The 17412-nt window shown below is 35.8% G+C and overlaps 1 protein-coding gene across 3 annotated transcripts in view; it reads left to right on the top strand.

Moving 5' to 3' along the window:
* CACNA1E (calcium voltage-gated channel subunit alpha1 E) overlaps positions 1-17412 on the top strand; it is a 596540-nt gene that overhangs the window by 469429 nt on the left and 109699 nt on the right. For all 3 annotated transcript variants that reach the window (XM_074222185.1, XM_074222182.1, XM_074222184.1), the window contains 7 exons: positions 4686-4895; positions 5910-6022; positions 9665-9777; positions 10083-10214; positions 11179-11251; positions 14607-14724; positions 16768-16835. In XM_074222185.1, coding sequence (XP_074078286.1) covers positions 4686-4895; positions 5910-6022; positions 9665-9777; positions 10083-10214; positions 11179-11251; positions 14607-14724; positions 16768-16835 — 827 coding nt within the window. The remainder of the gene's footprint in view (positions 1-4685; positions 4896-5909; positions 6023-9664; positions 9778-10082; positions 10215-11178; positions 11252-14606; positions 14725-16767; positions 16836-17412) is intronic.

Consider the following 17412-nt stretch of genomic DNA (forward strand, 5'->3'; position numbering starts at 1 on the left):
TACTGAGGGGAATAGTAAGCTGAGTAAGACATGATCCTTGATTTCAAGTTATTAGCAACCCCTGGGAAATGAGATGAGCTCACTAATGTGAAGTAGGTTAAATGAATTAGAGGTAAAAAGTGATAATGTACTTCAGAGGAGAGGTAGACATCCATATTTTGGGGGTAGACAGAACCAGAGATAGCTTTATAAAAGAGGTGACATTTGAGCTATATGTTAAATAGGATTTTAATTGTGCTTCCTCTCCTCCAATTACCTTGTATTTTACAACTTTGAATTTATTTTGCACATATTTATATTTGTAAAGGTTGTTTCACTCAGTAGAATGTAAGGTCCTTCTTGATTGATTGATTAGTATGGGGAACATGATACAATTAAAGGTAGAAAGGGGGGGAAGAATTGAATGTACTTGATTAGCAATGAGCTACCCAATTTGACTAGATCCTAAGATGTGTAAAGAGGCCATAGAGTAAAATAAGACTGAAAAGTGAATGCCTGCTTATGACTTTAAACACTTTACTAAACAGTATTTTGTATAATCATTTGGAGAAGGGGAAACAGAAAAGAAATAATTTGAGAATTTATTATAGAAACTTTGGGCTAGATAACATGTCCAGGGCTATAGTGATGATAGTAGAGATTAGATTTTTGAAGCTAAATCAACAGGATACTGGGTGAAGTATTTCTGACTGCTGTGTGGGGAATGTGTTTAAGAAATCAGAGATAACTTCAGGGTTTCAAGCATAGCAAGATGAGAAGAATTATAGAATTATCACCTTTCAGAATTGAAGTGGATTTCATAGATCATCTAGTCTAATTTATAAATGAACAGAAATCCCTTTGATAGTACATCATATTTGCAGTAGAAACAGTATCTTGGTCTCTCCCCACTCTCCCATGTAATTAAGCTAGTTTTTCCTTAAAAGATATTGAGAACAACCTTGAAACTTAGTTGGTTCAGAGGACTAAAGAGTAAGACTTTAGACAACACTACCTCATTTTCTGATTACAAAAAAGCAACCATGATGAGTTCCAGGGGTTCTCAATGGCTCTTTGTTGTATATTTTTCTCCTATGGTTAAGTAAGCCCTTTGGGGGGGGGGTTGATATTAAGTGTTGAACAACCTATAAGAATCTCATTTTGTTACGATATCAAATCTAGATTTCTAGGGAACTTGCCGTAGGCAGGTCCAGCCCAGAACATATCACAGAGGTAAATAATAATAATAATAATAATAATAATACAGCATCTATTTGAATAACTCCAGGGTTGGAGAATTCATTTAATCTTTGTGTATGGTTAATTTGAAGGATTTGGGGAAAAAGTAGAAGCTAGTAATAATTGTAAAGGAAAATTTTAGAAATTTAATTAACAAAGCACTATCCTCTAGTAGAGAGGTTTGCATCAAGAGATGAGTTTCCTAAATACAATAAGCAGAGAGGCAGTATGATATATTAAACATAGGTATGAAGCTGGAGTCAGCTTCAAATCCGGACTTTGCCAACTAGTACTTCTGTGCCCTTTGGGCAGTTGTGTAATCCCTCTGGGTCTCAATTTTGTCATTGCAAAAAGAACTTTTGGATTAGTTATCCTTTAAAGTCCCTCCCATCCTTAAAAGGAAAGACTAGAGAAGGAGTCTTAGAACTGTTGTAGAGAGGATTTGGCTTGGTCCTTAGGTGTATACCTATTTCCTCCTTTATCGTCCTCTTTCTCCATAATGATATTGGGTCACAAGCCACAACATATGTAGGTACTGAATCCCTGAGCTCTGAGCATCATGCTTTGCTTAAATCCTCCTCCAGGTCATAAAACACGCAATCTTGAGTCACCTCTTTGAATTTATTGGAGTTGGGAGTTAGTCTTGCCTCTGTCAATCCTGATGTCAGTTGGGACAAAGCAATGATCCAGAGCCTTGGAACAAATTGAATCCAACTGATCAATATAATTAATGTAGATTTCAGAAAATGGAAAACAGAAGACTCCAAATTCTAAAGGAAAATTATCTTTTTTCAACTGCTGAAAATGAAGGTCTTTCAAAAGCCATATGCATAATTCTACATGTAATTAGAAAATGTTAGAGTTTTCCTTCATGTTGCATGAAATCATGTTGGGTTTAACAGATGAATATAAATGTGAAATTTGAGAACAAAAGAACTCTATGAGCTCTGACATCCCTTCCCATTCCAAGATTCTGTGAATAGTGCTTTTAACATAAATATAGGAGTGAAAAGGAAGTTTTATGTACACTTTGCTGATTCCTTTTGAGCTTGATTATGAAGTTTCATATTGGTAGAGGCATATAGTTGTAAAAATGGAATTAGAATCCTCCCCCCAAAAAACAAATCAAGGGTAGATTTCTGGGAATCTTACCAACTAGAGCTTTTAAATGTCCCTCAAGGTATTTCTGGATGTCCCCTGAGGTGACTACCCCTCATCTGGTAGATATCCTTCATCTCTTTTAAACTAAAATGAAACATGAAGATATGAGAATGGATGAAATCACTGAAACTATGGATAGAAAAGAGAGATTAAATCTGAAGGCAGTGACTTGAAGAATGTATCACTTCAAGGTATTTCTATAAAAGAGGAGGAAGAAAAGTCAGCAAAGGAAACCATGGAGCAGTCAGAAAAGTAGGAAAGAATGACCCATGGAAAGGTGAGACCTGCTCAAGAACAGGAAGGTGAGAGCAGAAAGAAGAATTTTGAACAGTATTAAGTACTTCAGAGAAATAAAGAGAAAAATGAAGACTGAGGAAATAATTTTGGATTAAGCCATTAAGAGCAATCATTTCGGTAGAATGGTGGTAGAAAAGGAAATCAGATGGCATGGGTTTGAGAAGTAAAAATAGCAAGAAGCAGCAAAAAGAATTATAGCCTTGTTCTCTGTCTATGAAACTAAGGAGAGAGACAGGTCAATACCTTGGGCATATAGAAAGCTTGAGGAAAGGAGATAGGAGAAACCTGGGTATGTGCAAGGGAAACAGCTAATGGAGAGGTAAATAGAAAATGCAAAAATAAAGAAAAAGAAGGAAAAGAAAAAAAGGAGAAGATCAATGAAACAACTATATGAAAGAAGTGGGGAGAAAAGGATCTAGGGCAAAAGTCGAGAAGTTGCTTTGCAAAGAGGGAAAGCTATTTTTTTTCTTTGAGAAAGAAGACAAGAATATGACTAAAAAGCCAAAAACCTTTGTGCTGTGAAAGAAGGCATTTTGGGAAAACCTATGTCAAATAGTCTTTATATTCTTAGTAAAGTAAAAGGTAAAGGTCATCATCTGCTCAGAGTGAGATGGAGGGGTAGAATTGAATATTTGATTCCTCTGTGAAGAATGAAAATTGAGAACCAATGGATAATGGTTCTCTGAGCCACAGAAAAGATCTAGGCCTTCACCTTATTCTCTGTAAAGTGTCTGTTACCCTTATGTCATGGGAATTTGTCAGATCTATTCTAAAGTTATTCAAAATTCGTGGAAGCATACTATTCAAAGGTAATGTTAATAACCAACATCTCTAAGGTGCTGAAAGTCCTTCATAGTTAATGTAACACTTCACCTACATTATTTCATTTGAGATTATAACAACCTCAGGATTTAAATATTAGATAGATCCAGGTACTACTATCCCCATCTACCAATGAAGAAACTAAGGGTCACAAATAAAGAATTGTCCACAGTAACCTGACTTCTAAGTATGATTCAAATGAAAATTTTTCTGACTCCAAGCCCTTCATCACATTAGTATATCACTGGCTCTTGAATGCTACTTGATGTCTTCCTTTTAGATCTCAGGAAACAGAGCAACTCTAAGTTACCATCCTCTGACCTCACCATTTTTTCTTTCTCCTGGAGACATTTTGACACAGTGGATAAAGTACTAGACTGGAGTCAGAAAGACCTGGCTTCTGAAACTTAATAAATCTATGATGATAACCAAGTCATCAAAATTCTCTAAACCTCAATTTCTTGGTCTATAAAGTAGGAATAATAATAACTGATAGAAGTTCCCTGTATTTATCTTTTTGAGTTGTTATATTTTCCAGAAACATTGGACCCAGAAATATGCAGCCGTTTCTGAACATGTCCAGGATGAAACCCCTCCCTAAACTGATACAATTTGTTCTTTGCACCCCAAGCTGGACTCCTTGTGTATCTGTGGGAATCAGGACAGGCACCAGTTAGTTTGTACCATGCTGAGAAATTGTAGAGTGTAGTTAAGCAAATCATCATATTTTCAGTCTAGCAAATTACAAGGGAAAAGAATACTGCTTTTGCCCTTTTCTCTATTTAATTATTTAATTGTTTTGTTTGTTTGTTTGTGATTTCTCCTTCTCCTTGGGAGAAGTCCTTTTCCCCACCCTTATTGCTCTTTTTCTCTCCCCTTTAGGAGGAGATTGCTGGTCCCCCTCATCCCTTTGTTGCAATTGTATAAATAAGCAAGCTTCTATTTGGATTGTGAACTCCTTGTTCTACAGGAGTTGCACAGGCATATTCATTTTTCTTGTAACAAATCCAGTTTCAGTGCATGCCTATGGAATTATGATTTTTTTTGGTTGATAGCACCTACCTCACAGAGATTATTATAAGGTTAAAATGAAACAATGTAAAATGTTTTACAAACTTTAAAATGCATATCCATCGTCAGAATCATTATCATCACCATCAATTTTCCCCTTTTTACTCTTCTTTCAGGTACTCCTCTTGCTCGCGCCAGTATAAAAAGTACTAAAGTAGACGGAGCCTCTTATTTCCGGCACAAAGAGCGACTTCTACGAATCTCTATTCGTCATATGGTCAAATCTCAAGTTTTTTACTGGATGGTCTTGAGCGTGGTGGCTCTTAATACTGCCTGTGTAGCTATTGTCCATCACAACCAGCCTCTATGGCTCACCCACCTCCTCTGTAAGTGTCATATGTCTGTATTCTGAAAGATATTGGCTTGTTGGTATGTTAACATAAGATCATAATATAGACCAAAAATCTACCCAGTCCAGTATTATGTCTCTCTAAATGAACCAAGGAACATATTAGGAGTAGAGAAAAAATTCACCTTTATGATGCTGTCCTTAAGGATTATGGATTTATCCTGAACCTCCCTTTAGCAATTAATCAACTAAACTGCTCCCAACATTGCCTTTCTTGAAAAGCTCAATATTCCCGATATCTGTGATTTCATTCATGATGCAAATTTAGATCTTTCCATGTCTTGGCAGACAATTCAGTTAATTGTAAAGGACAAAATGTTTATCAACTGATAATAAAATCTTTGAGGGAGGAACTTTCTACTACTACTACTACTCCTTAGCAATAGGCATAAATGTTCAGTTGGTTTAAGGTAAGTTTGGTATGAGTTGCTAGGGAGTTCCATTCTTCTAGCATAGTTTTTGAGCACCTAGAATCACCTGTATCCTTATTTGAGGCCCTAGAGGGTACTTCACCATGAGGAAAGTCTTACTGTGAGGCTAATGCTGCAAATAGCAGGCACCAAAGGGGATATATGTGCAGGGAAAGAGGCACCATCAAATCATATAGTAGAAGTGACCACCTATGAAACCTATGAGTCAGACGAAATCTGAATGCAGCATTAAGTATCATAATAACACCTTTAAGCCAAAATACTAGACAGCCTTCCCTATTTCTGTTCTAAAAATAAAGCATCTTTCAGAGGCTAATGTTATATCCACTTGTTGGAAATGTCCCCGAACTCAAGTTCTATTAGGAAATTCCATACTCATAATTAGAAACAGGTATTTGGCAACAATCTAAGCTAAGTCATATCTAGAGGCTATATTGTTGAAGCTTCACTCAGGAGGAGGAAATGTTGTTATTTGAAACTATTAAAGCAAAATATAAATTTGTGGATGAAGCAATAGACATCACCTGTGTATGTAATGACACTTATTTTAATCCTTTCAGACTATGCAGAGTTTTTGTTTCTGGGGCTTTTCCTTTTAGAAATGGCCCTGAAGATGTATGGCATGGGGCCACGCCTTTATTTTCATTCCTCCTTCAATTGTTTTGATTTTGGGGTAAGTGCTTCTGAAGCCTATGCTATTTGCATAAATATTAGGTTTGTGGATCAGTGGTTTGAAGTACTAAAACCTGAATTTATGAAATGAGAATAACAGGTAACTGTTAATAAGGGTTTTAAGTAGAAAAGATAGTTCAACCATTTTATTTCTTGAACCATTAACCATTAGATTTTGGAGCTGGGAGTGGGAAAAGAGTGAAATACATAGAAAGCCATGGACTGTGATTTTTATATGTGGGGAAAATAAGACAAAATTCACCAAATTAACATTTTTTTAGGCATATTCAGTTTCAGAAGTGGGTAAGAATGGAGATTTCAGGGGTTGGTAGCTTCCTATTTTAAGTAATCATTCAGTCAATCAATCAGTAAGCATTTATTAAATGCCTACTATTTGTTTAGCACTTTATTGGGTACTCTTGATACAAAAGCAATTGTGAACCCATCCCAGTATTCAAGGACTTTACATACACATATACAAAGAATTATATGCAGAATAAATACAAAATAATGCAAGAGATTTAGGGACATAGTATGTTAACAGATGTAAGGCTCAGGAAAGGTTACATGTATTTCAGTATTGGATGTATTCCTTGAAAAAGGAATTCCACAAGGGGCAGCTAGGTGGTGTGGTGGATAAAGCACCAGCCTTGGAGTCAGGAGTACCTGGGTTCAAATCTGATCTCAGACACTTAATAATTACCTAGCTGTGTGGCCTTAGGCAAGCCATTTAACCCCATTTGCTTTGCAAAAACCTTAAAAAAAAAAGGAATTCCATGAGATAGAGATAAAGACAATATGTATTCTAGGCATGAGAAAGAGCCATTGGAAAAGAATGGAGATAAGAGATAAAGTGCCATTTGTAAGGGCAAAGAGGTTAGTTTGTCTGAGCCTACATCTGTAAAAGGAATAATATATAATGAGGCTTGAAAAATAAACTAGTGTCAAGTTGTGAAAGTCTTTGAATGACAAATAGAAGAATCTATATTTGATACTTAAGGCAAAAGGGAACATTGGAGTTTTTTGATTAGGGGAATGACATGGATAGAGCTCCACTTAGATAACAGTGAGGATGATAGTTTGAAATGGGAAGAGATTTGAGGCAGGAGGTTGTTGCTGTAGTCAGAGTTAGAATGAAACAGGCATCTGTCTGTCTGTCTTAGTAGAGAGGAATTGGATGTGAGACATATCATAAAGGCAAGAAAAAACAAGATTTGGCAAATGTTGCATATGGGGGGTGGCGAGAGTTATGAGAGAAAGTGAATGTGGAATTTATAAAGCAGGGAGGGAGACTGGAAGAATGATGGTACCTTCTCCAAAAATAGGAAAATTTGGAAGAGGAATGGGTTTTGGGGAAAAGATAATGAGTTCTATTTTGGATATGCTGAGGTTGAGATGTCTCCTGGACATCTAGTTCAAAATGTACAATAGATATTTGGTAAAATGGTATCTTGCCCTCTCCAAAGTTACCAATGTTCTGTTAATTTCCAAATCTAATAGGCTATTCTCAGTCTTCATTTTTTTTGACATCTCTATATCATTTGAAGCTTTTCATAACCTTTTCTTCTTTAACCTTCTTTCCTCTCTAGATTTTCATGTTGCTGCTCTCTTCTGGTTATCTTCCTGTCCCACAGCTTTTTCTCAGTGACTAAAATAAGTTCTTAATTCACATCATGTCTAATCATTGTGGACTCCCCTCTGAGTCTGTTCAAGGACCTCTTTTGCTTTTGCTCTATTACTGTTTTACTTGCTGATCTATTTCTTCAGCTTCTAACAGCTTAACTATTATCTCTATGCAAATAATGTCCATATGTATGTATACATACACACATATATATTTCTTTCTTTCTTCCTATCTTTCATTTTCTTTCTATATACCTTTCATCTTTCTATCTTTCCCTTTTTGATCTTGTTTATTGATCTACATCTGTCTATCATTCAATTTACCTATCCATCATACTTTCTATCTATCTGTTGTCTCTATCATTCTTTCTAGCTATCTTTCTATCTTATCTATTTATCTATCTATCTAATCCTAATTTCTCTCCAAAGTGTTCCTGTCCTACACCATAAACTACTTCTTAGACATCTCAGATTGGATGTCTCTTGGGCATCTCAAACTTAAACATGTTCAAAACATGTTAGGCATGTTTCCCTCAAATGTTTCTTCCGAACTTCATGGTGATCCACTGTTACAAAATATTGTGCAAATAGTATTAATATCCTCTAAATTTCAATGCACTGTTTGACCTGCCCTAAGTTTGATCACAGACCTGGTTTTAAAAATCAGATTCACTAAGAATGGGAAAATTGTATTCATCTATTCCATTTAAATTTAAATTGTAACACAATACCCTTGTATCTTGTAAATAGGTTTCACTTTTTCAATTCTTTTTCATTTCTTCTGGTTACTTTAGGGAGAGAGTTTCAACTAGACTTTAATACATGCTAATCTCCATTTTTATAAGCATGGCATGTTCTGTCTTAGGAACGATTACATGCAGGAGCAGCAATAGCAGGTAGTGAAAAGTGCAGGGCAGAAACAGAACAGTACTAGGCTTAAATTAGCTTAGTACTAGCATAAAACACTGAATATTTGGCACTCTGAATCCTGAAACCACAAATCAGTAGGATTTCTTTACCTCAGGTCTGAGTAAAAGAAATTCCATCACCAAAAAAAATAACTATTTGGAAAAAATAAAGATTTATAATCTTCAACTTTTTAGAACACTATGTAGAGACACAAAATTCCAAACAATGACATAATTTATACATTTGCTTGGAGTTTGTTGTAAGAGCTATAATGACTAAGTATCTAACCTAGCTCAAGCTTCAGGCCTAATGAAGAACTGAACAGCCAACAGAAAAGAATTACAACTAATTATAAAGGACAGGGAAATAATACTTTATTCCTTTTTTCCCCCCTTAAGATGAGTCTTCCTTCCCCTATTACCCATAAGTATAGGGGATACTATGGATCTGATCTCCCTACTTACCAGCACAGAATTTTTGACCTTTGCTTCTTTACAACTTGGGCTGGTTTCTTTCTGCTTTGACAACATAGTAGTCCTCAATTATTCATATTATTGCTTGAAGTTAGTACTAACATCTCATCGCATCACCCTCTGCAACTTAGAAATCCTATGTTCTAGAGATCCAACAGTTTTTAACCTTTTCACTTGTTCTGGTAGGTATGCACCACCATGCCTGGTGGAAATAAGACTTTAGAGGAAAAGAAATAAGATTACTCAATCTAGAGAAGAGAAAGCCAAGTAGGTAAAGGAGATTTTACTGTAGTCTATATTTTTTTTCACTGCTTAAGACAAAAGGAAATGAATTTTATATTGTAGGCATGGGGATTAATATTGAGAAGACTTGTCTAGCTGAAAAGATGGTGGAATGTCACAACTAGTTTCCTCATGAGGGAGTTTAAAAATTCTATTTTTCTTCCTGGAAGAGCCTTTACAAATAGAATAGACCTGTCTATTCTAATGGCTAGGATGACTGAGGTGGTAATGTTGGAATTTATTGCTAGCCCTTAGAGTACTGAGGTTTCAGTGGTTTCCTGTTATACATCAGTATTCTCCTCATTCCCCTCTCTATCCTCCCACTGAAGCTGTGTTTCTTTTTCTTTTTTTCTTAGGTCACTGTGGGAAGTATCTTTGAAGTAGTTTGGGCCATCTTTAGACCTGGCACCTCTTTTGGAATCAGTGTCTTGAGGGCTCTCCGACTTCTGAGAATATTTAAGGTTACCAAGTAAGGGACCAGAATTTGGAAATCTATCACCCTTGACAAAGGAACTCCCTATTCCCTCATAAAGATTCATATGTGTTACTTGTTCATATGCTACCTTGGTCAATTCTCTATTCCATCCAAGAGTCAGTTAGAAATGAATGACTCAAAAGGTAGACTGGGAAATTGCCAAGTCAAATCCCTGGACAGAATTTCCAAGGATGATTGAATTTTACTCCTTTTTAAAATGTGGTTCATTTTATGGACTCTGATTTGTGGTTGGGAAAAGGTTAGAGTTGTGGGTTGTAACATTGCCTGTTATCTTTCAGGTATTGGGCATCCCTACGGAATTTAGTGGTCTCATTGATGAGTTCCATGAAATCCATCATCAGCTTACTCTTCCTTCTCTTCCTATTTATTGTTGTCTTTGCCCTGTTAGGAATGCAACTCTTTGGAGGCAGGTAAGCTACCGTGAATTTTCTAGATAAAATTCTATTTCATAATCATCATTATTATAAAAAGTAACTATTACAATTACTTTTTAAATGGTGTTTTAAGGTTTACAAAGTACTTTACTTATGTGAGCATGTTTATTTATACATATATTTTATATATAAAGGTTTACAAAGTACTTTACTTATGTGATCATGTTTATTTACATATATTTTATATATAAATATTATTTAAATACATGTTTAAATATACTTTTATCCTCATAATAATGGGAAGTAGATGCTATTATTATCATACCCATTTTTATAGATAAGGACTAAGAAAGACAGTGGTTAAGTGATTTGCCTAAGGTTATACAGTAAGTCTCTGCGATAGGATTCTGATGGAACTATATAGTCTATGGTTTCAGCTGATGATATGATAATATAAAATATTATGATAATTTGTGATAAATATATGTATTTACACATACATGAGGGTATATGTATATATGTATGTGGGGAGGTATATATTATATATATATATATGTATATATATATATATATATATGTATAGTTTTATCATCTTATTATAACCAAAGAATGTGCTTCTACTTTACTCCTCATTTATTCCTGTGTGGTCCATATCACAAATATATTAAATCATAGGATACCAGAAAGTGTGACTATATCAGTAAAAACCCATTGCTATTGCTAGAAATGTTGCAAGTATTTATAGTAATAGGGAAGTAATAATTTTAATAACATTATAATAACAATAAATATAATAATAGTAACAACAATGCTATTTTTACATGTCAACCAAGAGTGGATTATTATCATGGCTTGCTGCGAAAAGTGAAAGAATATTTAGAAAGAAGAGGAAGAATGAAGAAGATTTAAAAGATACAGGAAAAGTAGAACTTAGAATGTCAACAATAATATTCGGCTTGGTTCCATAGGTCTCATTCCTCTCTCTGGTTTCTCTTCTTAGGTTTAACTTTAATGATGGGACTCCTTCCGCAAATTTTGACACCTTTCCTGCAGCTATTATGACAGTTTTCCAGGTATGACCCCAAGAAATTTGAATCAAAATTGGGGGAAGAAGAGAGGAAATAATATATGATCTCTTGAATCATACTCTTTAGGGATTCTATTTCTCTCTGACCTCCAGGAGAATTGCCATTCCTTTTCTGAAACACTGGCTTCTTTTCTTCTCTTCCTGCCTCCTTAGGGCATTGAATACCCTTCCTTAATTGGTTATAATTGTCATAATTATACCTTGAATTTCAATAGAGCTTTTCCCTAGTAGTTTATGGTGTAGTGGTTAGAATAGTGGAGTAACACTCAGGGATTATGAGTTTCAGTCCCAAATTTGACAGTATTTATATGATCTTGAGAAAAGACACAGAAGCAACCAGGTGGCACAGTGGACAGAACCTAGTCCTGGAGTTAGTATAAAAGTCCTATTACCTGTTTTGTTCTCAGTTTCCTTATTTGTAAAATGGGAAGGTTAAACTATGTGATTTTTAAAGTTCTTTCCAGATTTAGAATCTCTCTTCCATCAGTCATCTCTTTTATCTTCTCAATTTTACTGTGAGATAAGGTGTCCTGATTTTGATCCCATGTCTATTCCAATGAATCACTCATAGGGCTCACAGATAAACAACTAAATTAATAAAACATCCAGTAACTTGCTAGGTCACAATCCTTGAATAATTGTTTCTGTTCTGGCCAGATATTCTGAGAGTCTACCCCTCCTAGAATGATTCTTTTATGAAGGCAAAGTAGGCCAACGTTTTGCCTCAATTCTTACCTAGCCCTCAGTTTACTGAATAGGCATTTCATCAGAATCACTGAGATCTGAGAAAGAGCTTAACTTAAAAAAAGTGAAGTTCTCCCACTGCATCCAGGGCCATCACCAGTTGTCTTGCCACTGGACTCTGCTAACTCTGGAGGAATGAGTGTGGCAACTTTTCACAGATCTGCTTCACTTCAATCCAATTCTCTTATAAGTCATCCTCTGATTTCATTGGTCCTCTTTGAAAACAGCAACAACAAACAAGATCACTAACCCTAAGACAGAAGAAAGTAGTCTAGAAAGGTAAAAGTCTCCAGCAAGGAAATTAAATACATTTAGTAAGAAAGTTCCCTGGGGACTTAGGACCTTTCTGTCAAAATCCTAAAGCTTTTTCTGTCTTCCTCACTCAAAGGTCCCATAGCTGATTCCTAAACCAATATACCCTGGAGTAAAGGTAACTTGCACATGTCACTAATGCCATTGGTTCCTGGTTGATGGTGTTGAAGAGGGGAAGTTAACTCAAGTCTTCTTAGATCTACAAGTGTTCTGACTTATAATGGAAAAGATACATTATATCCCGATTTCACCAGTAGAAAAACTGAAGTACAACTATAAGAAAAAATTTGTTCCAAGGTCACCAAGGCCAGCCATGGTGACAAGACTAGCATCCAGATCTCCTAAGATAACCAAAATCACTTTATTAATAAATGCTGCTCTAAGATCTGCAGGTTTATCTACTTTATTGGTGTCAAAAGTTATAATGATAATCAACTTAATACATATTCATATATATATAACAAAATGGCAAACATGGGAATAGGGTGTTTGAGGTGTAGAATTATTAAAATACTAGAATTGCAAAGGAAATCAATTATATTAAAATTTTATATTGTGCTTTAAGGTTTGTAAGTCTTTACAAATTTCTCGTTTGATCCTCATGACAAACTTGGGAGTACCATTAAATTACTGTTCTACAGATGAAAGAAGGAAGAAGGAAGGAAGGAAGGAAGGAAGGAAGGAAGGAAGGAAGGAAGGAAGGAAGGAAGGAAGGGAGGAAGGGAGGAAGGGAGGAAGGGAGGGAGGGAAAGGGAAGGAGGGAGGGAGGAGGGAAGAAGCATTTGTTGTATACAAAGCCCTATGCTAAATGCTAGTGATACCAATAGAAAAGGACAACCCCTGTCTCAAGAGACTCATATTCTAATGAGAAAAATGACATATAGAAAGTTTAAGGTACAAGTTAAATTTTAAAAGTGTCCTTGACTTTGGAATATAATTCCAAAATAGCTATTAATACCTCTTCTTTAATATCATGATTTAATGTTCCTGTTCTGTGCCTTTGGGTCAAGGTCTTGGGCTGACCCAACAGACTCTGGGAGGAGAGGGTGGCCAAGCAGCAGTAGTGGTCTGATTTGCCTGGCACTTGATATCTCCTGCCCCTTCCTCAGAGTGCCTTGCATCTTCAATTATACTGGCTTGCCTTCCTTGTGTGTGCAGTTGGTTGAAGAAGGAGAAACAAAGGGAATAAGCCTGGCACTGTACTACATGATTGTTAGCTTGTGTATTTGTTCTTTTACAAATATTATCTCTTTTGATCTTTATATTAACCCTGCAAGGTAGGTGCTGCTATTCTCTTCTTTTATAGTTGAAGAAACTGAAGCAGACAAAGGTTAGTAAGGGTCTGAGTCTGGGTTTGAACTCAGGTCTTCTAACTACAAATGTAGTGTTCTTTCTACTGTACCACCCAGCTTCCTCATGGCAGTGAATGAGGATGACTGTCCTTTCTCCACAGCAAATGCTTCCCCAGATAATGGCTGGTAGGGGAGAGGGAGGATCTGTTTTTTCCAATTTTCTTGGGTTTAAGGTTCTGGACTGTCCCCATAATGTTCTGAAAGGACATTGTGGTAAAGGTGGTAGTGCTGGTGGTAGTAATGGTAGTAGCAGTTTAACTTTCCTGACTTATGCTGTCTCCTGTCTCTCCCTCTGCTACTTCAGCAAGACTGACTTGCCTACTCTGTGTGTAGCAGATGGTTTGATGAGGAAACTAAGGCAGATAGAGGTTAAGTGACTTGCCCAGAGTCACACAGCTAGTAAATGTCTGAGGCCAGATTTGAACTCAATTCTTCCTGTTTAAAGTCAAGCACTCTATCCACAGTTATCAAAATATGAAAAAATCAAATTTATATTATGGTAATATATCTAGTTGTTGGTCCAATAGCTATGCAATTTATAAATAATAATAATAAACATAAATGATAATTTGAGATACCTTCAAATGTAATGTGATATTAAAATATATGGGATTTCTATTTCTGATAATTGTTGACAAATTGACAAAAAAGGTAACTAAAACAATTGTGATGTGCTGCCTACGTTCATAATTGAACGAAATGCTAAATTTCGGTTAGAGATTCATAAAAATAAAGCTGTCATTCCTTTCCCTGTCCAAGTTCACAGACTCCCTGAAATCCATCCATGGGGCCATGGACTCCAAATTAAAGAAGCTCTGCTTTAGAAGGAGACTCAGTGAAGAGAGTGCAAATATTAAAGTCTGAGTTTTTAGACTGTACTTTTCCTATCAACCAGCCCAGGTGTTTAACCTTACCCCTCTTGGCTTTGTGCAGATCTTGACAGGTGAGGACTGGAATGAGGTGATGTACAATGGGATCCGATCCCAGGGTGGAGTTAGCTCCGGTATGTGGTCTGCCATCTACTTCATCGTTCTCACTCTGTTTGGAAACTGTATCCTTTCTTCTGGCTTTTAATGATGTTTTTGACTTGCTTTTATCATGAAGATTAAGAGCTGGTAGAGATGATATGATAAGATACGATTAATATAATATAGCATGAAATTTCCAACTATCTATTCAAGTCAAATTAATCAGTGTCTATTTCAATCTGAGCTTAGTACCGAGGCAAAAGACAAAGGAAGATAAGAGAATAAGTATTTTTTTAACTTAGTGCCTCTTAGGTGCTATATGTTGTGATAAGCACTTAGGAGATATTTTCTCTAGATACTCAGAAATTTAGCTTTTCAACACTTTATTAGTTCTTCTTCATTCATCACTGTACTAGATTCTGGGAGTGAATAATAGACCACTGTTCCTTGAGTCAAGAGGACCAGAGTTCAAATCCAGCTTCAGACACTTAACACTTATTAGTTGTATAACCTTGGGCAAGTCTCACATTCAGGACCTTCTCCAGTCTTGATTCATATTTGGCCATTGGACCTAGATGACTCTGGAGGCGAAAGTGAGGCTGGTAACATCTCCCCCTCACTCATCCAATTTACATGCATGCTATGACAATACCTCCTTGATGTCATGATGATGATTTTTAATTTTAAAAGGGAGAAGAGAAAAAAGAATGTAAAGAAAAGACAATTCTTGCTGTCATCACATCTGATTCCCAGAATCATTTTTACCTGATTAATGTTGTCTTCATTCTCTCTTAGAAACTCATATCCCAGACCTGGAGAGTGGGAATTGGGGCCTTTTCTAAGTCAGTGACTTAGTGGGAAAAGTATTAGACTTGTAATAGTAGAAAACTGGGTTCATATCTGCTTTGCTAACTGTGTTACTTAGCTTGAGCAAATCACTTGGCCTTAGAGAACTTCAAGTGACTGTGAAGAGAGCATTTTGAAAATTTAAAGACATTATAAAAGTTGAGTTATTATTGTTAACTTCAATGAATAGGAAATGTATATAATGATTTCTGCTTCCCAATGGCAGGTGTAAGGAATATTGCTTTTGTGTTTAAACTGTATTATCAAATGTTAAGATGATTAGTCCTTGATTATCATAATTTTCAACTTTATTAGTCTTGGTGGGGGTACTTCACTGAAGTCTCTTCTGCTCTTAATTTTTACAAACACCTAGAAAAAAATCATACTGTCATTATCAAAGGAAGACATTACTCTCTCCTAACAATTTATAACCAATAGATCTTCAAATCCATCTTCAAAAATACTATCTGTGGTTTGTAGTGATACACACACACACACACACACACACACACACACACACACACACGTATATACACACAAACTCCGAGCAGTGGCATATTGCAAGTAAGATAAAACACAGTATTGATGTTTTACGTATGCTGTTCTCTACTCTTCTTCCTGGAGGAAAAAATGAGATATATAAAGAAACCTTCCTCTTTCATGTATACAAGAATATACTCATATCATTGTACCAACATCAAAAATTTTATTGATCTCATAGACATAGAAAACAGTTGAAAAATAGGACTTAAAGATATTTGGATGGGCAGAGGGTACTGCATTAGAAAGACCTAATGGGTTGTGTAATAGCCCTTCTGAGTTATGAGGTAATTTGTTTTTGCTTTTCAGTATTTGTTTGTTTGTTTTAATATGGAAGATCCCAACTGACTGAAAAAAAAAGGAAAGAACTAAAGGTCATTTCCATTCTGGCCTTGGGCTAAGACCATTGCAATATCAGCATCTAAGCCATCTGAATGGAATAATCTTCATGCTGTTGTTATGTTTTCTGTTAAGATTAGCCTGGAGATATTCTTTTGCCAGAGAAGAGAAGATTGACAACCTTCCCATTCCCTCTGATTACACAGTTCATTATGGTTGCTAAGATTTGAAGTGATAGCACTTTGAAACAGTAATTATCTGACATCCATTCACAATTTGAAAGTGGTCTTCCCTTGGTAATTCTACTACTTTCCTAATTTAGAAAGGATAGGAAAGTATCATCTCAATCTCATCATTTTCCTGTATTTTTTAAAAAGTTATTTATCCTTAACATCCCCCAGACACCCTACTGAATGTGTTTTTGGCCATCGCTGTGGACAATTTGGCCAATGCTCAGGAGCTGACAAAGGTAAGAACTGTCTGTCTTCAGGGACCTTACTGTCCCACAATGCCAATTGTGCCAACAGTCCAGAGCTTGTAACCCTATGGTAGCCAGGTGGGTATTGGCTAGGTGCAATGTACTGGGTAGTAACCTGAACAAACACACCAACTTCTACTTCTTATTGCTAAGAGTTTCTTAATTAAATCTCTTTCATGTTTCAAAGAAATATAGGTTATAGATACAGTGGCTATTATTTATATGCAGAAATTCTTGCAAATTGATTCACCAAACCTAGAAACCTGAACTTAAAAAAAATTCTTCTCTCTTTTGAGTTGGCTTCCTCTCTCTCAATTCTAAACCACACATTTATAGAGTTGGTCACAAATCATAGTAAATAGTTCCACTGTTTGCCAACAATTCCTCAAAATATTGGAACATTAGCATTTAAGGAAAAATACTGACTTAAAAAGTTGAATCTTTTATTTCCTCATCCAACCCTTCTACCATCAGTCAGAGGCGAAAACGGAAATGAAATAAAATAGGTAAAGTGGAGCCAGATTTTTTTCTTGGTCAGTGTTCTAAGGAAACTGAGGGAAAACATTTA

This window comes from Macrotis lagotis, chromosome 2 (genome assembly GCF_037893015.1).
Source record: "Macrotis lagotis isolate mMagLag1 chromosome 2, bilby.v1.9.chrom.fasta, whole genome shotgun sequence".
NCBI classification, from domain to species: Eukaryota; Metazoa; Chordata; class Mammalia; order Peramelemorphia; family Peramelidae; genus Macrotis; species Macrotis lagotis.